The sequence below is a fragment of the Juglans microcarpa x Juglans regia genome, chromosome 6S (genome assembly GCF_004785595.1).
Source record: "Juglans microcarpa x Juglans regia isolate MS1-56 chromosome 6S, Jm3101_v1.0, whole genome shotgun sequence".
Taxonomy (NCBI): Eukaryota; Viridiplantae; Streptophyta; class Magnoliopsida; order Fagales; family Juglandaceae; genus Juglans; species Juglans microcarpa x Juglans regia.
Window position 1 is genome coordinate 15280400 of NC_054605.1, and position 27933 is coordinate 15308332.

Here is a 27933-nt window from a genome sequence, read left to right on the forward strand (position 1 = left end):
GAGTATTTTTATATCTAAATGAGGTATTAAGGATTCTCAAAATTTAATTTTTTTTTACATAAAATTATTATCTTTTGTGTGTCTAAAATCATATTTTTAGATCCATTATAAAATAAAAATTGTAAATGTTAAGAATTTTATTTTGTTTCTATTATTTTATTTATTTTAAGAGATAGAGAGATAGATCTATAATATAGATTCTATTATATTTATTCATAGTTTAATATTATCCTAAATATTTATACAAATAATAATAAATATTATAACATTAATTTTATGTGTCTACCTTTTCTCAAATTTTAAATAAAAAATAGATTTTTTTTAATATTACTATTTATAAATGAAATGTATCGATAAAACGCTTATTTAGAAACACAATATAATTATAAAAAAACCTGTAAAATACCTTTTGCTCGGACATCGTAAACAGAGAGTCGACAGATACACTCATACACCCAACACTAACAGGACTCCCCCGTCATTTCTATAGAAGCCGAGCCCAAAGTTGCCAAATCAACCCAGCTACATTATACATGCACAGTGTCCAGTGGATCCCAAAGACAATCCACCTGGCATCCGACGTGTCTCTCTGCCTTTTGCTAGAGACCAGGTGTAACCGTCGGTCAACCAAGATCCAACAACTGTACACAACATGAATAAAATAAGGAAAACAAAAGGCAGGTGCAGGTCAGGTCAGTCTTCTCAAATATAATAAAATTACTATATATATTACATTTCATTAATGTAACGTCGCCATTCGCCAGTTTCTCCCTTTCTTCAATATTTTTTTTTTTTCTTCTCTTGCTTTGGACTTTGCCGGAAAATAGAGCCGCGATTTTCTCGGCAGCCAAACGGTGGAGTTCGTCAAATGTGATGGGAAGTGGAGTGTCGAGCCTGCTGCCTTGCTTCGGACCGGTGAACCGGACGACCAACCGGCTGGTCAAGGAACAACATGACGTGGTGTTCGCGCCCTCCGAGCCCTTGGATGAAGCCCTAGGCCACTCCTTCCGCTACGTCCGTTCCTCCGCCCGCTTTCTCTCTCCCACTCACTCCGATCGCTTCCTCTCCCCAACTGGCTCCCTCCGCTTCTCTCCGTCTCACGAACCCACCGGGTCCAGGGTCAGACCTGGCTTTCCAGAGACCGGCTTCAAGACCATTTCCGGTGCTTCTGTCAGCGCCAACAGCTCCACTCCAAGGACAGTTCTTCAGCTCGACAATATTTACGACGATGCCACTGAGACTGTGCTCGGCACTACTGGTGCTGCTGGTGGCGGCGGCGTGAGGGGGAGTATTGTGAATGGCTTTGAGAGCACGTCTTTGTTTAGCGCGCTCCCTCTCCAGCCAGTGCCACGCGGCGGCGAAGGGGGAGACCCGTCCTGCCCGATGGAGCGGGGCGGAATCTTCCTCTCGGGCCCAATCGACCGCGGCGCTCTGTCTGGCCCAGTGGACGCCATCGCTGCCGTGAGCTTGGAAACGGGCGGCTCGGTCCCCTTCTCAGCTCCGCTTGGTGATGCATACGTAAAAAGGAGGAAGAAGAAGGGCATTTCGGGGATTCGGAAGGCGTTCTACGGGGAGTTTTCGGAAAAGAAGCGGCCCTGGGTGGTCCCGGTGCTCAATTTCGTGGGGCGCAAGGAAGTTTCAACAAATGGTGACGATTCGGCGGAGGGGAGGAACGAAAGCGAAAACGTACAGTGGGCGCTTGGGAAGGCCGGCGAGGATCGTGTACACGTCGTCGTTTCGGAGGAGCAGGGGTGGTTGTTCGTTGGGATTTATGACGGGTTTAATGGCCCAGATGCGCCCGAGTTCTTAATGGGTAATCTCTATCGCGCAGTGTACAATGAGCTCCAGGGCTTGTTTTGGGAAATTGAGGAAGAAGTAGAGGAAGCCGGTAATCTTACTAACAATAACAATAACAGTAGTAGCAGTAATATTAATGATGGTAATAATTATGAGAACCCATTAAATGCAGCTGTAGGAAGTAACCTATCTATGGAAAATTCTAGGGGAGAGGTCAATTGTGAATTTGCTCGAAATGGGAATGGTTTGAATTTGGAATCGGACTCAATTCCTGTTGATAGAGGGCCGGCCAAGAGAGTTACATTTGAAACGGAGGGGACGGAAGTTCGGAGGCGGAGGCTTTGGGAATTTCTTGCGGAGGATGACCCAGAAGATGGTCTCGATCTTTCTGGGTCGGAGAGGTTTGCTTTTTCGGTCGATGACGCTCTTAGTGTTAACAATGCAGGTTCGGCGTTGAGCAGACGGTGGCTCTTGTTGTCGAAATTGAAGAAGGGGATGTCGAAGCGCAAAGATGGCCATGGTAGGAAGCTGTTCCCTTGGAGGTTTAGAATGGAGGAGAAAGAGAAAGTTGAGGTTGAGAATAGAGTGGAGGAGAGGTGTTCACGAACTGGGAGGAAGCGGAAGGAGGGGCCGGTGGATCATGATTTAGTGTTGAGGGCACTGTCCCAGGCTCTTGAAGTTACAGAGCTCGCGTATCTGGATATGACGGATAAGGTTCTTGATACGAATCCAGAGCTTGCATTGATGGGTTCGTGTTTGTTGGTTGTGTTAATGAGGGATGAGGATGTGTATGTGATGAATGTAGGTGATAGTAGGGCTATTGTCGCGCAGTATGAACCGCAGGAGGTTGGTTCAGGGATAACTGGGTCGAGGGCGCCAGGGGCCAACGGGTCAAGGATGGAGAGTATAACCGGGGAGTCCTCAGCCGTGGGTGAAGAGGCAGTTAGGGTGGCATCCGAGGCTCCTGCACAAGTAATGAGATTGGAGGCTTTGCAGCTATCTACTGATCATAGCACGAGCATTGAAGATGTAAGTTTTGAATTCTGGAGGGATTATTATTTTGTTAGTTGTTCCTTACTGTATTTGCTGAAAATTTTAGTTTCTTGTTGGCTGTTGATATTGATGGTTGAACAGTCGCAGCTGATAATTCTACATGAACATACTGTTCACTTGCATGTGTTGGAAGGAATTATGTGCTTACATAGCTTGCTCTGTTTACAAATTGGTGTGCAAAGTCGTTGTCCCTATTACCTTTATAGACATGGATGTGTATGGACTCTAGTTTTGCCTTGAACAGAGGTTGGCACTTGGATTACAGATCAAAATTCATATCAATTCTTCAAGTGTCAATTTTGGCTCATGAAAATATGGCATAAAAAGATATTTAAGACCTTTCATCTAGGCAAAGGTCACATGCCTTTGTCCCATTAGTTTTTTGAGTACACATATCCCATTTGCAATTCTTGATTTTTCTGATTTCAAAATTGTGATGTCCTCTGGTTATATTGATGGTTTACTGAACAGAACAAGTAGTATCTAGGAGATCAATCTGCAAGTTGTGTAACCAGGTCTTGACAGGCTGGGGGACATCCCTATCACGTCTCCTTTGAAGTGTGTGCTTCATCATAATGAATCTTTTCTCCGGGCATATATGACTTTTAAGTTTGTGTTATTTTCAGTAACAGTGACTCATCTTATGTTGACAATTTCATCCCCCGTCTGGTAGTTACTATTCATGTAATAGCTTCCATAATTCCTTGTTTCTCGTTTCAGGAAATCATGATTTGAGGTTTGATCTTAATGCTTTACATTTTACATATAAAATTTAAGTTTTTCTAGCAATGTTTGAAGCATCTCTCTCCGCCCAAAAAAAACTATTTCTACAGTATAATTCGTGATTATTTTGGTCACGGCTTTTGCTCAATTATTATAGCTGGCTCGATTCTATTGCTGATTCCCAGACTGTTATACATTCATTTCATGCAGCAATGAAGGACATTACTTTGTTAAGCTTGGTCAACTTCGAGCAGTTTGGGGCCATTAAATCAAGACACTTGATGATGTTTGACACTCATATGTTCACTTGCAGCTCATTTTGTTATCTCCTTGATGAATGATTGGGTGTTTTTCTTTTTATGCTTGTATTTTCCCATATTCTAGGTATCCTTTTAGTGTCTAGGATCAGTATTGCAGATTTTCTAATAATTTCAATCTTCATTGTGCAGGAAGTCATAAGAATCAAGAACGAGCACCCGGATGACAAACAATGCATTGTCAATGATAGAGTAAAAGGTCGTCTCAAGGTTACCAGAGCTTTTGGAGCCGGATTTCTAAAACAGGTTCTCAGCTTTATTTCTATTTGTAATTTGTTGTAAGAATTGTGCTCGTGTTATGTCTACTGAATGAAACTCTCCATATATGGTTGTTTTTGGATATTTCATTTGTTATTGGAGCCTAGAGATACATACTAATGCAATGTAAATGCTGGTGCAGCCCAAGTGGAATGATCCACTGTTGGAAATGTTTCGGAACGAGTATATTGGTACTGCACCTTACATATCCTGCTCACCTTCTCTTCGTCACCATAGACTGTGCCCTAGAGATCAGTTCGTAGTCCTCTCATCTGATGGTCTATATCAATATCTGAGTAATCAGGAAGTGGTTTCTCTTGTTGAGAGTTTCATGGAAAAGTTCCCTGATGGAGATCCTGCGCAACATTTGTTAGAGGAGCTTCTTTTCCGTGCTGCCAAGAAAGCTGGTAAATAGTCATTTTGCTGACATTTAAATGTTTTAATTTTTTATATTTGAACTGTAGAAGTGGGTTTTGAGATAATGTGACAGTAGAAAATTTGTTTGATTTCAACACGGGACTTTATAGTAAACTTAAAATCCAACAGAGCCTTAATCCCAGCATAAGAATCTGGTGTTGGAAATACGATCAAATAGTGCATTCTCCTTGTCACTCTAGTTCAACCATTTTCAGTCTACTTCAGTTTTCTCGCGTTTCCAGATTTTAAACTTGAAGTGGTTTTTTCTGCAGGAATGGATTTCCATGAATTGTTGGACATCCCACAAGGAGATCGCAGAAAATACCATGATGATGTTACTGTTATGATTGTATCACTCGAAGGAAGAATTTGGAAGACGTCAGGAAAGTACCTGTGAAACCTACCTTTCATTGGCAAGATATTGGCCTAGTGAAATAGCAGTTTTCAATTTTCAAGTCAGGCCACTCGCAGCGGTATCCAAAGTTACACAAATGATCCATTTTTCTTGGGTCCCATTCGCATTTTTCTCTACGTGGCAAAAGAATGTAGCTATCATAGAGAATCCTGGATGATACTGGCAAAAGGCTGGTCTTAGATATTCATCAAGATCTCGAGCAGATGCCAAAAAGGTTTGGTTCAAGACCGAGAATGGGAATCTATCGATGAGGTTGTAGGGAAATAATTCTTTTCTTTTCTTTTTTTTATTCTTTCCATTTCTAGACTTTTCTTTTCTTTAGAAAGGGGAAAAAAAAAATTTGAAATTTTGCATAGTGGGGAGGGTCTTTTCATTCATTTGCGCTTTCTTCCTTCCTTCCTTCCTCCCTTTCCGGAGCCTAGAAATTGAAGTTGTATATTGGTGGGGGGTTACAGATTTACTTACAGAACATCAATGATTCCCTTGTCAACAATGAGCTACACTACAATTTTGTGGTGGATTTTCACCACTACGGGTTACTAGTGTTGGAAATTTATTTGAAATCTTGTACGACTTCTTCATATGAAATCGTGTGTTAAAAAATTAATACAATTCTGGGTCGATTAGTAACTCTGGAATGCGTTCGGGCACTCGTTTGAGCTGAAAATAACTCAGTTAGTGCCTCATTGCTAGTTCTCATCAAGTCTTCTAGAGCAGTTTGAGCTGCATCAACAGGTAGGGGACCGAACATCCAATCTTATCAACGCCATCTTATTCCTTGCATAATAAACACACAATGGAAAGCAACATATACCCGAAATCCATCATCCGGCTTAACCCCTTTTTCAACAGAAACGACAAACCCTTGAACCCAATCAACAATTCTCTTGGCCTTCCCCAGGCACTGAATACCCAAGCCACTAGCCAGGCTTCCCTTCCTCACAGTAGCCTCTAATAATGTAGTGTACAAGACCCAATTAGGCTGCAAAACAATTGACTTTGTTTAGTTTGGATGCTAAGAGTATCTCAGATCATCTATGAATAATAGTGAAATATTTGTAAATAATTTGTAAATAGTAATGAAATAGTCTGAAAATATCTGACAACAATTGTGATCCCAAATAAAGCTGATTCTTACAAGTTGCAACACACACCTAATGCCATCATGATCCCCAGATACACCTAATACCCCTCCCTCTCTCGTACAAATCCCAACTCTTGCCCAATTCGTCATACACATCTAGGATAGATAGCAGAGGTGTTACGTCGTCATTTAATCTCATTGCTATATCATCTCATGGGCAAGGTCCTCCATGAGCTGAAACTGTCTTTCAAACCTCAAAAGGCTTCATTGTGACATTGTAAATGCTGGGTCCTGATCCAATTGAAGAACAAATGGGTTTTGTACAAAGGCTTCAATCGGTCCAGTTAACTGGCATTCTCTTTAGTGGGTCGGTGTGGGATTTCCTCAAGAGCAGCCAAGAAAGCAGCTTCAGAGTTGTCACAACCATTGAGCTGGTGGTTGTGGATAAAGGTTTGAGTTTGCTCCGGATAAAGATGGATTTTCTGGTTTGGTTGTGGAGCAGAGAGTTGAAGATGACTCTTTATGTCCTGTAAAATGAACATCCAGAGCCGTAGACACAGAGAGCATCGGTCATGAGAGAGAAAAAAAATTGGGTATAAGATCCACCATAGGTGGAGAGCCTTAACCGTATGTGTGGTAACAGGTAAGCCCGAAGGCTGTTCCCGTCCCTGTCAGGGGAGATGCCAACCGTCTCTCCTTTCTACGAACACAACGTCCATTGCTTCACATATTCCTTTATAAACCACTGCATGCTTATACATCTTTCCGATGTGGGATACAAATCACAAAGTCTCGCCTTTGACTTGGGCTTTTGCTCCTAGACTGTGATACTGAGCCATGGTATGTTTGACCCAATCTCGTGTTGTTCTCAATTCCCAGAAAAGATGAGAAAAAACAGTCCAAAGAGGCCAAGATTCAGAAGAAAATGATGCACATAAATAAAACAAAAGTACGAGACATCCCCCGGGGTCAAAGATTGTCTGAAGTTTCGGCTGCAGGATGGGCTGATATCTTTTGTGAGGCCCTCTGCCTGCAAAAGCGTGCGTGCCTTGGCCCTTAAGCAAGGAGGTTATTAACTTTTTTGAGTTCCATAGGGACGGGAAAATGGTAATCCCATGATTTTGTAAATTTTTTAATTACAAAAATAAATCTTATCTCAGTCATCAACGTTATGCTATTTACAAGTTGGTGTATAAACACACCGATTATTGTATGTTTTATTATAATTACAAAATAAAACAAAATACAAATACTTGTTTATAATTTTGCGTGTTCAATCTTGATTGAAACTATTTTGAAAGTAGAAAAGGGAGAAAAATAAGAAAGAAATAAAGAAATGGTTATCATCATCGTTGAAGGTTGCTAGGATTAAAAAAGAAAAAAGAAAAAAGAAAAAGAAAAAAAATCTCTTTAAATTTTTGTTTAAACTTGAGAGTTTTTAGTAAAAAAGAGATTGTGATGAAACGAGTCCTGTAATAATCAATCATGCACGGAAAATAAAGAATTAATGGTGAAACTTTTATATCTTACAAATCTCCGAAAAATAGTTGAAAGACAGAGCTACAAATTTTGGACAAATAATTGAATGACACGAGTTAGATCTGTATTGGTATTGGATTAATCATCTCAATCTTCAAAATTTGACTAATATGAAATTTTTTTATTATTAGCTAAGCACTCAAATTTTGAAGTCTACATTGAATTAGTCATCACACTCTCTATAATAATAAAATATTATTATTATTTTATTATTAATATTTATTTGATTAAATTATATAGATGAGCATTACTTATATTATAATTTGTTATTAGATAAGATTATTGCATTGTTTTATACTTTATAAATAATGAATAAAAAGTTTATTCATATTTTCCCATATTAATATAATTTTTGCATGAATATAGATAGATGTAAAAAATAATTTCTTAATTAGTTTTATATTTAAAAAGATATTAAAAGAAAGATGATTAATATTATTTTATAAAAATATAATTAATAATAGAAAAATGCTTCGTAATTCTAGGGATGAAGTTATATTAGAGGGAAGGAAAAGAGAAACAAGAAATAATATAATATTAGAATGAAAATACTACAGTTTTCTTCTTATATGACTCTAGGAATGAAGTTATTGTAACTCATCTTTCAAATAAATTGTGTTTAGCTAATCTAATATAATAAAAATTTAATAGACATTCTTTAAAATATGACTTTCACGGACTTTGGCTAAACCAATGTTGGCGCTCTTAAGCACGTCAAACATTAGATGACTACACACACAAACTTTAATGGCTCCATGATCTAGAGATTATATAATTTGTGGATCTATTCTTAAGAGTATTGTTTGTCCTTTATTTATGTTTGCATGATATTTGCATCTTTTGTTGAAGAATCACACACCACAATATATATATATATATATATGAAAAATGTTATTTATTATCTTCACGCCACATATCAATATGTGGTTTGTCATTTTTATCTTTTTATTTAAATATACATATTTATATATTAATATGTGTAGATTTAAATAGAAGAGCAAAAGTGTCAAATTATATATTATTATGTGGTATATGAGATGATAAGTGTGTATATATATATATGCATGCACCATGTAATTCATGTGTCGAATTAACATCTATTAATGGTCAAGATTTTGGTGGATTGGATCATCAAATCAATGCTCATGCAATCAAGTAGCGACAAGGAGGCCGCCGCTCATGCATACTAAGTAGCATAATATCTCAATATATAATAGTATTTGAATTAATATGTTTGATTGAATTTAAAAAAAATGAGAGAAAAATAGTTTAAATAAAATATTATAAAGTTAAAAAAATATTTTAATATTATTTTTATTTTAAAATTTGAAAAAAATAGTACTGATTTTTGTGTTTTGTTTGAAAATTTTAAAAAATATATATAATAATTAGATGAAAAAAATTAAATATTTGAAATTAAAAAAAATTATATTTAAATAATATTTAAGAAAGAAAATGTTTTAGAATAATATAGTGTCGATGAACGGCAGGATGTTGATTTTGACGTTGATATGATGCAACTTCGATATGATTGTCGGGACATGTCTGGAACAGCAGCTGTTTGTGTGTTTCGTGGTTCAATTGCCTGGCATCTTTTCACAAAACGTAAATTGTAATGATAATTAGAGAAGACAATTAATATTTGACAATTGGGCATGGGTTCTAAACGAGGACAATGATAAAATAACAACTATTTGATAATTTAAATAACTTCACATTAAAATATTAATTTTTTCAGTTTAATTCAAAATTACCATAAAATCAGTAGCTCAAATCACATAAAAATTATTAATTTTTATTCTTAATTATAATTAAGTTATAGCATAGTTGTCATTTTTTTTCATTTTTCTATAAATAAAAGAGAAATTCCCTTAAAAAAAAAACGAGTTCTTTCGATTAATTTAGCCTCTTCCATACCTCGGGACCAACAAGAGACAATATGGAAATATTTACTTGTTGAGTATACATTTCGGCCCGATTTTAAGGCTTCGTTTGGTTATACATATGAGATAAGATAAAAGTTAAAAGTTGAATAAAATATTATTAGAATATTATTTTTATTTTAGAATTTAAAAAAGTTAACTTGTTTATTATATTTTGTATGAAAATTTAAGAAAACTGTAATAATTAGATGAGACGAGATAAGATAGTTTAATCTGTATAACCAAACCAAACCAAACATGTCTTGACTCACCCTCCGTGAATGAACCTTGAGGAAGAACCCTAAAGTCTCAGTGCGTGATATTGAATTCTCACAAATGTTTGTATTACTCAAGCTAACGTTTTGCTGCTCATGCAAGTGCTTTTCCCATGTATACTTTCTTATCATCGAAAGATGAGAAGAGACAAACAAAATCACTTTTATTTTGTTCAAAATATTTACAGCTTTTGACAACAGTGTTTGGAGGCTGCAGGCTGGCCTAGATTTCCAATGTTTTCCAGATGACCAAATTATTAGAACAAAGGCATGATCATGAACTTGGTAAATACAGCCAAATTGACTTGACTCCAACAACCTCACTCAATCTATAAGATATCATATGATCATTTGGTGGATGCGGCCAAATGATCATTCATCAACTTTTCCTTTTTATGTATCTATCAAAATCTACCACAATCTCTCATCCACTGTTCCTGGAAAGCAACTTCATCCATTGATAATCTCTGATGAATCTTAATTTCGAGCAAATTCGTTCAAAGACATATAATTTTTTCTAAATAAAAGGACAAATTGTATTTTTTCATGGTATATCTATAAACTTTAACTCAATACAAATCGACTATTCTTATTTTTTAGTGATGTAAATTAAATATTCTTTTAAAATATTTAGACCGTTCAATAAAAATAACTGATGAAAGAACGAGAATATCAAGTAAAAAAAAGATAAACACATAAAATAGACGGTATGTCATTTATTATTTATGTAATATTTTCATCTTCTTTTAATTCTCTTTTCAATGAATGCCAAAGACTCAAGAGTGCCGGTGAGCAGAGGAAGTTGATGAAGATGATTGGCGCAGGGGGGGACAAAGGGAGCCGAAAGCAGAAGACAAACAAGGAAGAGATAAGGTGTTCTTCCTATTTTCCAGTTCCCCATAAATAAAAGTACCCTTCCCTGTTCTTGTAATTCCTGCCATTATCATGCAGTCACAGTCACACCACGACCTATCTTTTGCCTTTTTTACTTCACTCACGCCATCATATTCATGCATGCAAGCAATACGATATTGTGAACCAACTCATCGCACAGGCTTCAAAACTACATTTCACATAAAAAGCTCCTTTTCACTTTGAAATCGGCTCTAGAAATATCCTCTCGATCTCTCCGTTTATTTATTCTTAGAAGACCAAGTTTTTAACAAAAAGAAATGAAAGAAAATATGGGGTGTGAAAGGCAAGTTTTCTTTCTATTTTTTGAGCTTGTTAATGCTTTAATTTGTACAATAGACTGGAAGGGAGGAAATAGTCATTCCTGACCCACGAGATGATTCGAGTTTCGATACGGTGCTATTCACGTTCATCCATTACATAAATAATAAATAAGTGAATAAAAATAAATAAAGAGAGACACATGGATGTACGTGGTTCAGTATAATACCTTATACGTTCACGAGTTGTTTGGAGGTAAAATTCATTATCATGAATGTTTTTACAATCTCTCATGGCCTCATATATCTCACAATACAATAGAAAAATTTAGAAAATATCATTTGAAATTGTAGTGGGATTTGGCATAGGGAGTTTTTGTGGGGAGATTATGTGTAGAGGGTTTGTAGAGAGTCCTCCCTCTTTGTGGAAGACCTCCTCATATATACAGAGGTTTATTTATTTGATTGGGTCTAACTTGCCCTTTTAAGAGTTTATATATATTTTTTCTTAGAAGTCTGAGTTAACTTATTCTATCCCTTATTGGCTTATCTTTTAACTTAATTTCTGAGCTTTATCTTGAACCTAAATGATAGGCTACTGATTTTACTGAACTCTTTTTTGACATTTGGGGAGACTTTATTCTAGGCTCTTCTTCTTTTCATCTGTCTTCTTCTTTTCATCTTCTTATAGCTAGCCTCTAGGAAATTGAGATACCGAGAATTTCTAGTAAGAAAAAGATTGCTTTGCTGCAAAACTTGGTTGCAACTTGATGGTCATGCCGTCATTGATGAACAGATCTTGCTTTCAAATCTTGCCGGGTTGGAAAAATAAAGCAAAGAAAAAAAGGACAAGAACTCATCCTGCTTTCATTGTTACCTTGGAGGCTAGTACATTGACGAGAAGTTGACAATAAAGCATCTTGATAGGCCAAGAAGATATCTTCATGAGATGATTTTGGCCAGGTAAATGTGCAACACTTCTACCCAGTTTGGATGAGTAACTCAGCTTAACTTATCTTATATTATTATTACAATTTTTTTAAATTTTCACGTAAAATATAATAAAAAATTTAACTTTTTTAAATCTCAAAATAATAATAATATTAAAAAATAATATTATAATAATATTTTATTCTTTTATTTACAACTCATTTTTGAATCCAAACGAAGCCGAAAATGTGACAGTACCAAGATTGAGTGGAAGAATTACAGACTTGACATGCTAGAATAACCAAATGCTCCACTAAGTGGCTCTGTTTTGCCCATTTCCTGAATTGTACAAGGTAATAGGTTCAACAACTCCACTAGCTAGTTATCTACCATTTCTTTGATAAATCTTACTAAGAAGCCACAACCAACATGGAAGTCCAAGACTTGCTAAGTTTGCGTGTAACTTATTTTTTATAAAAAAGACTTGTATAGATCGACGTAGTAACGCACCATTATTAGCTCTATTTTCCCACATCCTAATCCCTAATGTAGCAAAAAAGCAAGAAGTCCTAGTAGTAAATAGGATTATCTGACCAAATTCTTTGCTAATAGAGTTAACCACAATATAGATGGAACACTTTCTTTCCATTTGACGTGGAATTAAGAGCTACCCACTGCCACGCGTTTTCCATCCCACTTCCTAAAGCAAGTCTAAAAATTCCCACCTTTTAGATTTGAATAATATTACTTTGACATCTTATTTTGATACTTCATATATTTTAATTTTTTTTAATTTTTTTTATTTAATAGTTAAGGAAGTGACTATTAGTGCATTGATATTTTTTTTTATATTTTTTTAAAATGTTTTAAAATGATAAAAAAATTGAAAAAGAATAAAAAGCTAATTTTGACCTAGTGGTAACTTACAGCGGGCAGATATGAGAGGTAGAATAGCACTGCTATTTAGATTTTGCTAATGTAGAAGCTAAGGTCATGTGTCCCATTAAATACTCGTATATATATTAGATTCTTTGCTAAACATTAAGTTTTTTGTTTGGTCCCACTAAATTGGGGCTTAAGATGTACATGTTATATGCATGTGGATTCCAAAAACAGGTTAAAGCCACCACTTAGAAGTGCGTTTTGTCATTCCACAAAGTAAAATACTAAGCAAGCACTTTTGGTCTTAGTTTTGAATGGGGAGTGGACCCTGCTTGACGACACCAGCACTTGGACAAAAGTAGAGAAAAAAGTGCTTTGTCCTACTCAAGATGATGTGGAAGGGGGTTTACACTGCAGACCATGGCCAAGAAAAGCCCAAATTCCTCCGAATCAATGCCGCGTTTGACCCACTTGGCATTGAGGTCCCTTAGGTTACATTCACATTATGGCTCTCATCTTATGCAAAGTATATAGTTCTTAATTGGTGAACATTTCTTATAATTTTAAAATAGAATTCAATAAGAAGGTAGAATTGAGTTCATATTTCATATTTGAATTTAGGATATTTGTAATTCAGATATCTTGCAATAGGGATTGCACGGGTTGTGCGTTACACGATCCTAAACAGCTATTTCGATCAATCGTATGAAGGTTGTGGAATCCAAGATTCTCTCTCTCTCTCCCGAACAGAACTGCGAGATTTGATTTAAGTTTCAACATCTCCTAAAGGGTTGGCAAGTTAAGGTCTAATATGTTTTGGAACCCTCTGTATATTCCTCATTTATCAGCACAATTTTAACACAACTTATTGGGATTCCCAATGTTGTCATTATCAGTGAAATGCATTGAATGGTTCGCAATTAATGGGAAAACTATAGTCAATCAAGGTGAATGGATGAATCGAGGATCATAAAAATGTCTGTGTTCTGTCTGACTTCTGCTTCTTATTCCTCCTTTTAGTGGCATAAACAGAACCTTAATATGGGTGGTATCACTGTATCACTATGCATAGCAATTTCTAGGAAGCCAAACTCGTTCAAAACAACAGACATCAGTTGATTTGGCGCGAAGTAACTGTTAGGTGTGAACTGGTTTGAGTTATGTGGGGCCATTCCCTTGGAATTTTGGGGTACGCTCGAGACAAGCAATCTCGAAACTTTCGGTGTGTGTATTTTTGGACCGTTGGTTCCCCTATATAACACGCCCCATTCGCCACTCGGTTTTACTCTACACTTCTTCCTCCTCCTCTACTACGCATTCTTCTCTCTTTGTATCTTGTTACTCACAGATCCTTTTGTCACTTTCTCACAAGTTCTTGACCGGTTGCCCAAACCTATCCTTTGAATGTTTTAGCTTCTGGTTTTCTCGATAGGTTTCCCATTTTGGAAGTTCTAGCTAGTATTTTTGTTTTCTTGTGGGGATTTTAAGCGGTTTCGGCTTCTGGGTATTGCTTAAAGTTTCAGTTTTTGTTCATTTGAGCTTTATTCTGGGACTAAAATTTGAGAAGGGGTTGGTGGGGGTGACAATTTCATCATAATCACAATCTTGAATCTTATAGACGATGTTTCCGTTGTACAACGGATGCATTCTATGGAAGCTGTGCTCGGTTTTCGACAAAAAATCTGCGGTTGATAAAAGCTTTTATTTTTGGATCTTCCAGATATTTAATAGGTACAGTTTAGGCACATAGCAAGAAGTTGAAATTTGGGTGCCCAAGTTTTCTAGCTTTGCAATCTGTTCTGTTCGTTCCGTGGCTGTTTTTAGGGAAATATATAGTCTAGACGAGAGGGTGTAAGATATGGGAGGGGCAACACTGCCACCGGGATTTCGTTTCCACCCAACCGATGAGGAATTGGTGGGTTATTACCTGAAGAGAAAAGTGGAGAGGCTTCCAATTGAGCTCGAAGTTATTCCAGTAGTGGATTTGTACAAATGCGATCCCTGGGAGTTGCCAGGTACTATTCAGATCAGCATTTTTTTGAATTTTGCTACACTTAGCGTTTGTTATCATCTTGATTTCCATTTGAATTTGTTATCATCTTTAGCGAGAGTTTGCAAGTATTGGAAAGTGAATGTCAGATCAATCAAAGATGAATTTCTGTGTGTTGGTTTCATTTAAAACTTAGACTTGTGTTGGGGATTGTTGATAAGTCATGGATGATGGGCCAATGCAAAACCATACCGTACATTGGTGTTCTGGACGTTTGGCAGAGTAGCGAGTGTTAGTGGTTTTAGTCATAGATTTTGTGAATTGAGTTTTATGCCAATGTGAACAGAGAATACTTTAGATTTGGAAAGTAATTTTTTTTTTTCTTTTTGTCTATTTGATTGTTCTATCATTATTCTTTTTGCTAAAGCCCGTTATGAGATTTCTTTTTTCCGTGGGGCCTTCAAATTGTATGTTTTAAAGCAGTTCAATTTGCAGTTCTTTATTCCCAAAGAATAGAAAGGGAAACTACTGCAAGAAAAGCTTTCCTTCAAGTTGTTTTCATCAAGATTTTTATTTAAAGTTTATTGTTGGGGAGATTTTCAAGAAAACTGATCTCTAAGCGGCAAATTGCAGAGAAATCATTCCTTCCTATACGAGATATGGAATGGTTCTTCTTCTGTCCCCGGGATAGAAAGTACCCGAATGGCACACGAACAAATAGAGCCACCAAATCTGGATACTGGAAAGCCACTGGAAAAGATAAGAAGGTTGTCTGTCAGACTAATTTGATGGGGTATCGCAAGACCCTAGTTTTCTATCGTGGACGGGCTCCTTTAGGCGATCGAACAGACTGGGTAATGCATGAGTACCGCCTTTGTGATGATCTCTCGCAGGAATCACCGAGTTTCCAGGTAAATTCAACCGTCTCATATAATGGATTGACTTTACATTTGTCTCAAGTTTGTTTGTAAAGCTTTGGTGCTTGGTTGCCTTGTATAGACTGGGAGACCGATATTGTATTTGGTTATTTCTCTATAGGGAGCTTTTGCTTTGTGCCGTGTTGTTAAGAAGAATGAGCACACACAGAAGATGAATGATCATGGAGAGCCAAAAGCTAAGAGGGCAGGGAGCAGTTTGAGTAATGGGGATCAGACCTCCATGACAATTCCAAACGTGCCCGTAAGCATTCCCAATGAAATTCTCTCTCGAGCAAGTTACCCGTGCAATGAGAGTCAGTATTCTAGCCCTATCACTTCTCCTTATGAAGTTCTTCCTATGGCAGAGTCTGAGCCTGCTTTGATGAAGACAAGTCCTACAAATTTCTGGGTCCCACCAGAGCTAATTCTTGATTCTTCAAAGGTATTAAATTGAGTTGTTAAGGAACTTCAGTCAGCTATTTTTAGATTTTTTACTCTTACATGAAAGATATAACCTTGGCTTACTGCAGGACTACCCACAAGTACAAGAAGCTGCATCTGAATACCCACAGTACCAGAATCCAAGCTCGTCAACTTCTTGGCCACCATACGAACATGCAGAAATCGCATCAAGTTCATCGTATTCAAATTTCAACGGGGAAGTCGAAGTTTCTGATGATTTGACCGGATATGGCTGCATGTTTCCTTACTCTGGGCATGCAAACTACATGGGCTTTTTTGGAAGTGAGGATGTTACATGTGAAGGTTATGACCAGAGCAGTTCACTAGTCTACCCACATCTCTTCTGAAAAGGGAAGAAAGATCATAGTAGCTCCTTTTTCAATTCAAGATTGGAATCTTGGGACCAAGCTCCTATTTGTAGGCAAGCATGTCAAGATGGGAATTTGGGGAAACATCGTGGTATATGGTTGCAGGAGGTGCAGCAACTTGGTGCTCGTGATATAGGCACCTATTTTAGGGTGGGATTGATCAACTATGAGTACCTTGCATTTGGTATTATCTAGAACAGGCCTCCGAGACAACGCCTTTTAACGTTGATTCTTGGAATCTAAAATAATGACCATAAACCCTTTATCTAACAAGCATAAAAGAGCCTGCTGTACAAGAACTATCCATGCTGTTGTATTGAAGTTGGTTTGATAGCCAAGTCTGGCCTCAGTTTTTTATTAATGCTGTTAGTTAGTAGCTCCTGGTGATAATCACTATTATTGACTGCACCAGATTTTGGTTTACTGGCAGTTGGCGATATGTTTTATAGATTCCAAGCGTTTGAACACTTTGGTTTCCTTTTGCCTGCATATGGAAGCATCTTTATGCATTAATTCTATCTAATGCTACTGGAATACTTACTCGTTTATGTTGCAAAGTCATGTTACTAGAATAACCTTCACTTGTTTCTTCGGGTTTATTTTGTTGAGATGTTCCTACACCACAGCTTCTATACATATAGAACAGTGATGACTGGCTGTTTGCTTACTAAATTGGCTTCTAATGATTTCTCTATTTAATTTTGTAAAATTATTAGAAAACATGTTTAATTTTGTCATTCTACAAGTTCAAGACAAGGAGCTCAAAGTTAGTTGGGCATGTGTGAACTGGAGGGAGTGCTTCTGTTTGAACTTTCTACTGCCAAAGCTGCTTTCTGTGATGACTGTACTCATTAAGTTGTGAATTAAGTTTTTAAAATGCAATATGCTCTTTATCAAAAGCTAAGGTAAAGTCTATCTTAAATCTACATTAATATAACCACTTTATCACAACTTGCTTTTACGCACATTCTTTAACTTTGTGTTGGTTTCTTATTGCATGCTTTGGTGGCACTTGTGTTATTGGTGGATTCTGAAAGCCATTCACTACCGGAGTGGAATCTGTTTCAAGATAGATCAATTTCTAGTTATTCTTTCTTTCTTTTCCTTTTTTTTTTTTTTTTTTTTTGGGGTTCATCTAACAAGACATTCATTTGAAACTGTCCTTTCTTCTAGTATCTCAGAAACATGGAAGGTGTCCGGCAGTAGGGGGTAAATCCTTGTGAAGAGCACCCCCTATCTTTTCTGGTTTTCTAAAGCAATAGCAAAGAACTAAATTATTGTTTGGCTAGCAATAAATATAGAAAGAGGTCATCTCTTATGAAGTGAAGATAGCAAAAGTAGACTTATCAAAATCTGTTGTGCTACGTGCGGCAATTACGATGAAAAGTATGTAAAGAGAAGAAAAACAAGAAAAATACAGATTTAATGTAGTTCGGTAGTGTGCCTACATCCATAGGAGCGGAGGTTGAATTTTCACTACCAGTCAAAGTAGGGTTACATCATATGTATTTATACTAAACCTAGCTGTACAAAGGTATTAGAAAATTCCAATAATACCCATGTACGCTCCCCTCACTCCACTGCACTTTACTTCCGACATCAACTTGCTTTCTCTGTATATGTGTTCCACTCAATATGAGCTACATACTACAACAAAACGAATCTGGAAAAGAGTTATGCTTTTGATGGTATAACCTGTTCGAAGCTAGGATACGTAGCAATTAGGTAAAGATAGGGAAACTATTTGGGGGTTGTGGTAAGAGACAAGGTCTGGAAAAGGTGGTTGCAAGAGGACAACAATAAAGACACAATTCATGTAACATTATTCATCATCATCGGCGGTAAAAGTATTAATAGTTGCATGCCAGAATTGAGTGGAAGACTCCAACTAATAGAAAGTTGTACTCAAATTGGTGGTTTCAGTTCTGTTATTTTCGCCCATATTAGATTAGCATTCTGACATAGTCTAATCATTTTGAGCCTGAAAGAAAAAGGAACATAAAAAAGAAAGAAAGGAAGAGAAAATGGTCTGTTTCAAATTGGTATTCTAGCATGTTCATGTTGTTGTTTTCGTTCTGTTAGGATGCTGCTTTTTAAGGATGAAGTTTACTTGTTACCAACAGGTGGTTGTCTGTCAAGCTTTGTATGTTTTTAATGGAATCACTTATTTTCTCAGAGAACCCTCACGCAAATCATACGTTTGAAGTAAACTTCATGTGCAGAGAACACTGATCATAAAGTTTAATGGGCCATTTAGTAAGACTTTTATCCCAACTTTTTGAAATATATACTGATGTACCATCTTTTTGAAACCCCCCCAACTTTATCCCATGAATGAGAACCAGAAAAGAATAAAAGAAGTTTCAATATCATTGAGTAATATACATTTGAATTCAAGCGCCACTAATTGGAAAGAATAACCAACGATGCAAATAAATTATAATTCAAACATGTAGCAAACATTACTCGAAATTTAAAGTGCAGAAGTGAAACAGAAGCACCTCAAAAGAGACCACAAAAAGTGCTATCTAATAAAATCAGTTTCCAGGCCAAAGTTCTTGAATTGTTCCCCGACCCATCTTCACTTCGGCAAGAATCTTGAAAAAAGTACTACACTTGTGTGACTTTATAATGCTTTCCTGGAATCCACAAATCCTTTTCATGCACACTATCTACTTCTCTGAGATATATTCTCCCGCCCCCTACTGCATTGCCCTTGACACCTACTTCTTGGCTTCATAAAGTATGGAAAATGCGCATCTGTGTCGCTTTTCCTTACCAGGCAAACAACTAAATTTGTTAGTCAGAGTCAGGGAAATCCTTTTTATCAATTGTATGCCAGTAGTTCTATTTGACAGTGAAATGAGAAAAAAGAAGCTCATTCTCTTTCCGTGAGCTGATGCATATATTTTTATGAAAGCAGCAGTGTTGGGCTTTACAGACAACTCTTTTCACATTATTGAGATGAGTGAAGTGACAAAAATGATTTTTGTCATTTTTGGACTCTTTTCACTCCAGTATAAGCTTGCAATTTTAGGACTGCAAAAAAGTTCGCTTCTATGGTAGCCTTACTATCATCTCCAAGCAGAGACTCTTTCACCATCTTCCCTCTTTGCATATCACAATTCTAATCTAGATTTAGGTTGCTTTAGATCTCCAATTTCTGAATTGGTGTCGATGATTTTTTGGTATACTTTATCATCTTTGTCATTTTTAGTAGATTTGTCTGTAACTAAAATCACTTTCTTTCATTGTACTTCCTTCAAATTTCTTTTTTCACCACTTCATTCCCCTACTGATGGATTGAGGCCATGGCCACTGACAAATGTTTTGGGAGAAGTCCTTGGAAGAGTTAGCTTAGGTCCCTCTTCCATGTCAACATTATCATTCCCTCCCCTAACCTTCCATTTAGGTTATCCATACATTTTCATTAGCCACATGCATCCATCATCATTAATATCAATTTGAATTAGGGACCACTATTACTCTATTTTATTTATTTATTTATAATGAAGTTTATTGATCGAGAACTCCCACCACAATGTTGATATAAGCTTTATTCAATGTTGATGTTACCACACAACTTCACGAAAGCAAGAAAAATATCTGATCGAGACCTGAAAAATCATTAGTTTTTGGTTCGTGCCATTTTGACTCAAAATATACTCAAATGAATCAATATCTATATCAGAATGACAACTTAATTAAATATCTTTTCTACTATTCTGCCCCATGAGATGGAAAATTGTTCTGATCAACAATGATTTGTGGTCTCTCAGAAGTCACAACAATCTGATCACAATGTTTGTACTCTTTGAAGCATGCTTTCCTCCCCAATTCTTCGACTTCCTCGATAATGTGATCGAGTTTTGCCACCATCTCTACAAGCAAAGAAGCAAAAGCAGCAAACGGAAGTGCTTCCGAGAACTCAAGGCTAGTTATGGCAATCTTACTCGACAGTCGCCTTAAGAGCTTCAACTCTGCCTCCTTTGACTGCTCAGAAACCCTTCTGTTTCTCCTTTCAAGCAATGTAGAAGGGTCAGTTCTTACACTCGATGTTGAAACTCTGGAGTCTTTTTGGTGTTCTTGGCTTGCATGTGCAGTTGCAGCTACGGCAAGCATGTTGGAGTCTTGATTAATTTTGGAGCCAAAGAAGAGCCTTGGTTGGGAAGTTATAGCAGTATTGAGGTCTTTTAAGGCTTCCTGAAGATGATCGGAAAGTATCTCCGGAGAGCAATGGCAGCGTTTTCTTATGCTATTGGCAAGTTCCATTAGTACTTTTGCTACTTCCCCTGCAAGTCGAATGCAAGGGTCTTTGAATAGGGCTCGGACAGATTGAGGCGCCTAGCCAAAAAATAAAACAGCAAGTAAGAAATCAGGAAGAAAACGTAAAAAGAACATCAAATGCACTTAATATATCACAAATCTGCACTAAAAAAATGTTAGTTCAAATGGGCGGCAAAATAAAAAATAGTAAGAGAAAGTTTGTTTCAAGGTGTGTTACAATATCGATTTTCTTAAGATAACATTCGCCCCACTAATAATGATATGCGTACGGGTTACAAGTGAATTTATCTCTCAGATATATACAATGAAGCCCAAAACAAGTTTATTTGTCTAACTGCGTTATGCACATACAAAATTAGATCCTGAATACCTTTAGATTTTGCTATTCAACCAAGAAATTAGAAATCTGTTCTCTCGAGAACGAACTGATTCTAACAAATTTTGAAGAAATGAACATTTTGGGAGAGAGAGAATCTCGAAATTCAATTCTAGGATATGAATCGACAAGCCAATGAGTTTATTTATATAGATGACCAAAAGATAATAACGAAAAATTATTAGTTTTCATTTTTTCTGAAAACTGTTCAAATAAGTCTATATATTGTGTCTGTTGTCATAAGACATAATAATTGGACTTGGTCTAATGGTTACCTCGTTTGCACACCCTTTATCCTCAGTTGCCGCACAAGAGTTCTCCATAAATATTTTAAAAAAGACAATACTTCCACAAAAGTAAATTTATAAATTGATTTGATTTGATGTGGTACGTTAAATTGTAAAGTTATTTTTATTATAAAATAGATCTAACGAATTCCAGTTTGCACACCCTTTATCCTCAGTTGCCGCACAAGAGTTCTCCATAAATATTTTAAAAAAGACAATACTTCCACAAAAGTAAATTTATAAATTGATTTGATTTGATGTGGTACGTTAAATTGTAAAGTTATTTTTATTATAAAATAGATCTAACGAATTCCATGAAACCATATCAGTTTGTAAGTTTATTTTATATAATCTCTTTGTATTTGTAACACTTATCCGTTAAAAAACCCATCTTGACATGGGGTGACTCCAACTCTAGCCCTATGATAAACCAAGGACATCAATACCACTAAGCCAATGAATGGCTCATGTTGCATGTGTGGACCCAAAATATTATAAACTTTATAAACTTTTCATATATTTTCTTTTTATAATTCACAACTTCCAAAATCAATCCAAAAATATTATTAATTAATATAATAAATAATTAATTATTTTGAAAACATTTCCAACAAAAAAATGTATAATACCTGAATTTCGGTCTGCAAACATCCATGAAGAGCTACAACTGTGTAGCAAAAATGGCGGAGAACAGCTCCCAATTTCAGATACTGCTGTGATGGAAATTTATGACAGTATCTTGAGTGCCTTGGCTCCCAACTTGCATGTAATGCCTGCTTATTTCACAATACCATCATTCAAAAAAACATTGAGAAGCTAGTAATTAGTATATCTGCACTATATTTTCTTTGAACATATATAACAAGCTCAGCCAAAACTGTGCGAAAAACTTACCAGCGTTTCATCAGTGGATTTTGAGTCCAAAACGGCTTTATAACCTTCGTAAATGGGATCCTCTGAAGATTCATCCTCGTTTATTTCTATATTATTTTCATTAAAGTATTCTTTGACACAAGCTACAAAATAATTTACATCAGTACTTAACCCAAATAGCATAAGATCAGTTTGCGTACATTCAGCTTCATATATATATATAGTTTCTACAACTTAAAATAAATTTTAGTACTATCTATAATTCAACATATAGAAAATTTCTGTATGATCATTAATAACCATACCTTCTATAGATTTTGCTAGCCTTTCAAGCTTGGACACGGTGGAATTATGGAGGTCTTGCCCAGACCAATTTGGAAAGATCAACAGAGTCATGATCAGGCAGATGCCACAGCCAATGGCAATGGTATAGAGGCGCTCAATTGCAATCTTCAAGACGTTCTCAACACGGTAGCTCGATACAGTTATCAGATTAAAAGTCAAGAGAAATATCACAACACCATAGTCATAGTTCTTCTTTATGAAGGGAAAGAACCTCGTGTATGTGGCCGCAGCTCCTGCCAAATCGGATACAAAATCGAAATTGAAAAATAGCACAAGTTTAGTACCAGCTTCTTGTGTATTAATGCAACAATTAGCCTCAAAAAAGAGGATGCATGTAGAGAGAAAACTGTACAGAAAAAGTTAGCTGAAGCTAGCCAATGAAGGTCTAGATCTTAAGTAGTTAGCTGGTAAAACTAACCGATTAGAAAAACTGCAGCTCCAATGAAAATAGCTCGAAATATCAGGCCAGATTCATCTGCAATGTACTCCATTAAGAAGGCCAATGATCCCGCTAATAGCGTACCAAATCCTCGATTCAGTCCTTTGCATAAAGTTGCCCCTGTAATCCGATAATGTTAATCCACAGTTTTAGTAATGAAGTGATCTTGCATTAATTAAGGAGCTGACGAAAAAAAAAAAAATTGTGCAAAGAGACTAACCTACTGTAAACTCGAGCACAAGAACCACAGTCATGACAGCCCAAATGGCATTGTGTCCAATCCCTAAGAAGAGTGGTTCCATGAGATATAACAATGAAACCAGCGTCAAAGATATACCAACTTTCAAAGAGTGGATCACCCTCCTTGGATCATCGCGTCCCAACTTCCACATCTTTTGCCACACCAAACCAGGACATCTTTCTACTTTCTGAGCAAACTTTTGGATACGTTTCCCACAATCACCATTAGTTTTAGTGGAATGATCTCCAGTTCTGGCCATCGGCATTTCCGCGTCTGCATAAACTTTGGGGCACATTTTTCTTGACTGTCCGGAAACCAGCAAAACGATAGTCACCAATGGTAATGGGAGCTTTTAACTGTAGAGAAATTAAATGGCACTAATCCTAAAGGAAAAGGTCCTGATGATTCCCAGTATTTATAGACACACCATGCAACCAACCATGAAAAGGGCAACATTAAATAAATAGGGAGAAATTGATATATTTGTTTGGCTGTCGGTAAGTTTGGTAGCACAATGAAACTCACCTTTCACTAAAGATCAGGCCTGCGTCGTGGGGAGAGAAGAGGCCGGGGCGGGGGTGATGATATTGATGTCATTCCTACGTTCACAAGCATTCCCTTTGCGTAGACAGCTAGAAAGGTTGACGTTGCTTTCACAAGGACTAAAAGTCAAAACATGGTGGGAACGAATCAGCTTATTTCAGAAGGTTATTCAATTAGGGGGTTGATAATTAGTATTCATGACGTTACCAGATTTTGTTGGTTTTCTGCTTACAGCATAAGCAATTTTTGGTGTTTGTGTTTGTATATAGCTCTCGGGTTTCTGTTTCTGGAGCCTGCAGGTAGATGATTGATGCAATGTTCCCTGGTTTAGTGTATATATATAGGAAAATGCTAAATCTACTTAAAAACTTGAAAAAAAAAAAAATTATTTCTCTACGTACAGTTATTGATATACTGAAAATTATAAAATTTAAAATTTAAATTTTAAAAGAAAACTAACAAAAATGAGTCTAGTAACAAAATGAGTCTGGTGTAGTAGTACTCTTATATAAATGTTCTATCTGTGGAATACTGACGCGTGAGTACTCTTGCTAATTGGATGCGTTCATCATCGAGTGTCCCCAGCTGAGGCATTAATGTAATCGATCGATATAAATGTATTATGATGTGAGTACCATGTACCAGGCTGGTTTGTGTTTAGAAGATTGAATTGATGTATGGCCCATCATACCGGTGGTGGATGCCCTTTCACGTACAGTAAATATATGATGATCTTGACTTCTTATTGATCAGTGGTTTATTATAAGATAGATCGTCCATTAATATTTATTAAGCATGTAACGTAATTCATGAAATTCACAATCAATATTGAATATTATAAAACTTATTTCAGGTCTCTATCTATTTTTCTACTTTAAAATGATCTCAAATTCAGACAATAGTAATCATCATCATGTCATGGCACCGGCACATGCATGGGAGAGATCTAGACTCTCTCTCTCTCTCTCTCTCTCTATATATATATATATATATATATATATATATATATATATATATCAGCATCTTGCATGAGGTGGCAGAATCATGACAAGTCAAAAAAAGAGAGAAATAAATTCATATAGAAACAAACCAGAGCCGGTGTGTCTTCCTCCTTGCCAACTTTTTTTTGACTTGTAGTACTCCAGAATCCAGAATGGTCCATCCTTTTTTCTCACCTAAAGTGATTTCCTAGCTAGGGAAATGCATTGATCTGCATGCATCACAGACAGACGGAGATCTAAGTTTTAAGAACAACTTTCTTAAGGGTACTGCAGTTTTATCTAATTTCCAGCAAATAATCACTTTGATACTCCCATTAATTCTTGAGTATCCGGCCTTTGCAGTTTGCATGCCCATTTGCCATTTCACATGCAGAAGCACCCAAACTCCAATATGTACAAAATATACATATATATATATATATATTATTGATTGATTTGCATCGCTAACAATGGCCCACTTATGAATGTGGTTTGGAAAAAAAAAAAATTACAAGGTATTTTCTGTTTCCAATAGGTAGTTGACACTTGACAGTACTGTTTCAATCAAGTTAAGGTACAGCCAATTAGCCGCACCTACTCCTCGTTATTTGACAGCTTGTCCTAAAAAACTGGTCCAGCGGATCAGGTGGCTGTACGTACGTGTGTGGGTGCCGACTTCCTAGCTGGTTGACCTAACTGGAGCGGCGCAGTACTTTTAAGTTACGGTTGGCGTTAAGATTCCTACAGGTGAGTTGATCATTATTATTTATTATTATTTATAAATTTTAATTCATAAATTTTATTATTATCTATAATCATTTTAATTCATTTCATCTTATATTTAAATTCAAACAGTACTTAGAGATACCTTTTCAAAGTCATAGACTTTTATATATAGAAAATGTTAGTAGAGTACCTTAAATTTACCGTTCAATCTTATCGTTCATATATTTTAATTTCTTTTACTTAATGGTTAAGAAAAATGATTATTAGTGAAATTGTATATATATATATATTTTAATAATTAAGAATGTTAAAAAAATACTTACAAAAAATAAAAAGTTTATAACTAGCAGTACCCCTCAGTGATCGTAGCACGACTCATGCGATTTATTACCCTAGTATTTCTAACTTGCGAAATAAGGATGGAGACCTTATTGTTAACCTTTAAAACAACTTGATGAAATATGGGTAAGTACTTTTGTTGTAGTTACTTATCATTCTACACACAACATATTATATTTGTATTTTTTTTAGTTTTTATTTTTGCTAAATTAATTGAGATCTTTTCTTTATTATTCCTACACCACATAGTTATTAAGAGAATAAAATAAAAAAATATTATATATAATATGTGGTGTGAAAATAATGAATAAAATTTTTCATTATTATGAGGTATGTTGTTACGAAAGAGTTCATGTAGTGTTGGTTTTATGGAGAGATCTTCCCGTGCTTTCTCTACTTCTTTGAGTGAGTGGATAACTTTTTTTCTTGGGAGTAGTAGAAAAGCTTTTGAGGTGGATTAGGCAACTTGGATAGGTTAATTAAATTCTTGTCGTGGGATTATTATAATTTTAAAAATATTAATCGTTTTTAAAAAATAATTGATATAAAATATTTTGTGTAAAAATTATGACTTTAAAGTAAATATAATTTTTTTTTTCTCTTTTCGAGTTATTAGTTGAAACATCGCCCATAATATATGCCTTAATTGAGATTTGGCTAGCACAATCTTTTATTGAGGACAAGAATCGTTTATTATAAATTAATACACGTGACTTTTATTACGACTTCCGCTTGCTTAAAATATAGAAATTTGTTAAAAATATTGAAACGAAAATTTGAAAAGTTAATACAAAACAAATTCTTATGATAAAAACAATTTTTAAAGCTTAAAAAAATAAAAAATAAATATAAAAAGAATGCTGAGGGACCGTGGTTTTTATAAAAGAAAAAAGAAAAATATTTCATTATGAAAAACTTAATAATGAAGTTCGGACCCTAACAAATCTCGATCAACATGTTTAATAATTAGAACTCGATTTGAGATTTTGACATCTTAATTTTGTATTCTTGCTATTAATGTAACACCCAGGTCCAACATCAAGACTGCATTCTATAATTTTATATTTTAAAAATGTTAATATGTATGAAAAGTCTACTTGAAATTTTTAACGAATATTTTGAATAAATTACGAGTTTAAAAATTTATTTTGATGTTATATGGATTTTGTTTTGAGGCATAAATTACGTTTAAGGCCCAATATTTGGGACACCTCATTTGGGAGTTTATGGGATAATTTTGGATGAGCCCACGGGCTATAACTCTCTAGGCTAACTGGAAATTTTAATTCGGCCCATGTGTTCAAAAATTATTTTAAGACTCGGTTTAGTAAATTATGGTTATAATGATATTAATGGGCTAAATTTAATTTTGAAAGCTCAAAGGATCAAAAACCCGTGTGGATGGCCGAAGGCTTAAGCCCATACCATCACCCTAAACCCAACCCAAGAAGAACCCAAGAGAAAACCCGTTAGAACTCCAAACCATGCATGTTTCTTCCTCCTTTTGTCTAGGGTTTTAGCAAATAAATTTATATACACACACTTGATGCAAAAACCCACTACTGCAGACCTCATACATGGATGGCAGCATGTTTCTCCCTTTTTATCAACACATCCCGACAGTTTCTTCTCACTATCCTTTCTGTCTTTCTTCTCGCCGTCGCTTCTCACTTACGTTCTTATTTTTATTTTTTCTTCTTACTCGACAGATGACTTTATTTTTCTGTGAGTTTCCAGCAAGTAAGCCACAACTCCTCTCCTTCCTCAGGTTCCCTAGGATCGCCACACTGTAGCCACCACCACCACCACCTTTCGTTGAAAGCCAAAACCACATAAACCACCCCTTACGACCATCACGTCCCCTCGCGAAGGTTTGTCCAACCCCACGTCTCAGCCAAAGTCCACGTCCAGGAAGCAACCGTAGCCACATTAACCACCTGTAGCCTCATCTCCTTAGCCTCTGTTGCACGAAGCAA

The 27933-nt window shown here is 36.1% G+C and overlaps 3 protein-coding genes and 1 non-coding gene across 4 annotated transcripts; 2 read left to right on the plus strand and 2 right to left on the minus strand.

Moving 5' to 3' along the window:
* Positions 1-741: 741 nt before the first annotated feature.
* LOC121237070 (protein phosphatase 2C 29-like) lies at positions 742-5307 on the plus strand. The gene is made up of 4 exons (XM_041133636.1): positions 742-2826; positions 4023-4136; positions 4291-4555; positions 4838-5307. The coding sequence occupies exons 1-4, from the start codon at positions 874-876 to the stop codon at positions 4960-4962; spliced, it is 2457 nt and encodes an 818-aa protein (XP_040989570.1). The 5' UTR covers positions 742-873; the 3' UTR covers positions 4963-5307.
* Positions 5308-6646: 1339 nt separating this feature from the next.
* LOC121238023 lies at positions 6647-6774 on the minus strand. The gene has a single exon (XR_005935068.1). It is a non-coding gene; the product is annotated as a U6atac minor spliceosomal RNA (small nuclear RNA).
* Positions 6775-14002: 7228 nt separating this feature from the next.
* LOC121237071 (NAC domain-containing protein 71-like) lies at positions 14003-17044 on the plus strand. The gene is made up of 4 exons (XM_041133638.1): positions 14003-14799; positions 15408-15685; positions 15813-16133; positions 16222-17044. The coding sequence occupies exons 1-4, from the start codon at positions 14643-14645 to the stop codon at positions 16498-16500; spliced, it is 1035 nt and encodes a 344-aa protein (XP_040989572.1). The 5' UTR covers positions 14003-14642; the 3' UTR covers positions 16501-17044.
* A 3015-nt stretch (positions 17045-20059) lies between these two features.
* Positions 20060-23736, minus strand: LOC121237072 (aluminum-activated malate transporter 12-like). The gene is made up of 6 exons (XM_041133639.1): positions 23349-23736; positions 23108-23248; positions 22650-22922; positions 22366-22487; positions 22101-22244; positions 20060-20865 (listed from the first exon to the last, which is right to left on the minus strand). The coding sequence occupies exons 1-6, from the start codon at positions 23662-23664 to the stop codon at positions 20242-20244; spliced, it is 1620 nt and encodes a 539-aa protein (XP_040989573.1). The 5' UTR covers positions 23665-23736; the 3' UTR covers positions 20060-20241.
* Positions 23737-27933: the final 4197 nt, after the last annotated feature.

What these genes read in the sequence shown, in the direction of transcription:
- LOC121237070 (XM_041133636.1), top strand. Translation starts at nt 874, where the DNA reads ATGGGAAGTGGAGTGTCGAGCCTGCTGCCTTGCTTCGGACCGGTGAAC. An exon ending in ATAGCACGAGCATTGAAGAT is followed by an intron (nt 2,827 to 4,022) that starts GTAAGTTTTGAA and finishes TTCATTGTGCAG; the next exon opens with GAAGTCATAAGAATCAAGAA. An exon ending in CCGTGCTGCCAAGAAAGCTG is followed by an intron (nt 4,556 to 4,837) that starts GTAAATAGTCAT and finishes TTTTTTCTGCAG; the next exon opens with GAATGGATTTCCATGAATTG.
- LOC121237071 (XM_041133638.1), top strand. Translation starts at nt 14,643, where the DNA reads ATGGGAGGGGCAACACTGCCACCGGGATTTCGTTTCCACCCAACCGAT. An exon ending in CGATCCCTGGGAGTTGCCAG is followed by an intron (nt 14,800 to 15,407) that starts GTACTATTCAGA and finishes GGCAAATTGCAG; the next exon opens with AGAAATCATTCCTTCCTATA. An exon ending in TAATTCTTGATTCTTCAAAG is followed by an intron (nt 16,134 to 16,221) that starts GTATTAAATTGA and finishes GGCTTACTGCAG; the next exon opens with GACTACCCACAAGTACAAGA.
- LOC121237072 (XM_041133639.1), bottom strand. Translation starts at nt 23,664, where the DNA reads ATGTGCCCCAAAGTTTATGCAGACGCGGAAATGCCGATGGCCAGAACT. An exon ending in AGCTGCAGTTTTTCTAATCG is followed by an intron (nt 22,923 to 23,107) that starts GTTAGTTTTACC and finishes CCGATTTGGCAG; the next exon opens with GAGCTGCGGCCACATACACG. An exon ending in GTTTGCAGACCGAAATTCAG is followed by an intron (nt 20,866 to 22,100) that starts GTATTATACATT and finishes TTTTTTGGCTAG; the next exon opens with GCGCCTCAATCTGTCCGAGC.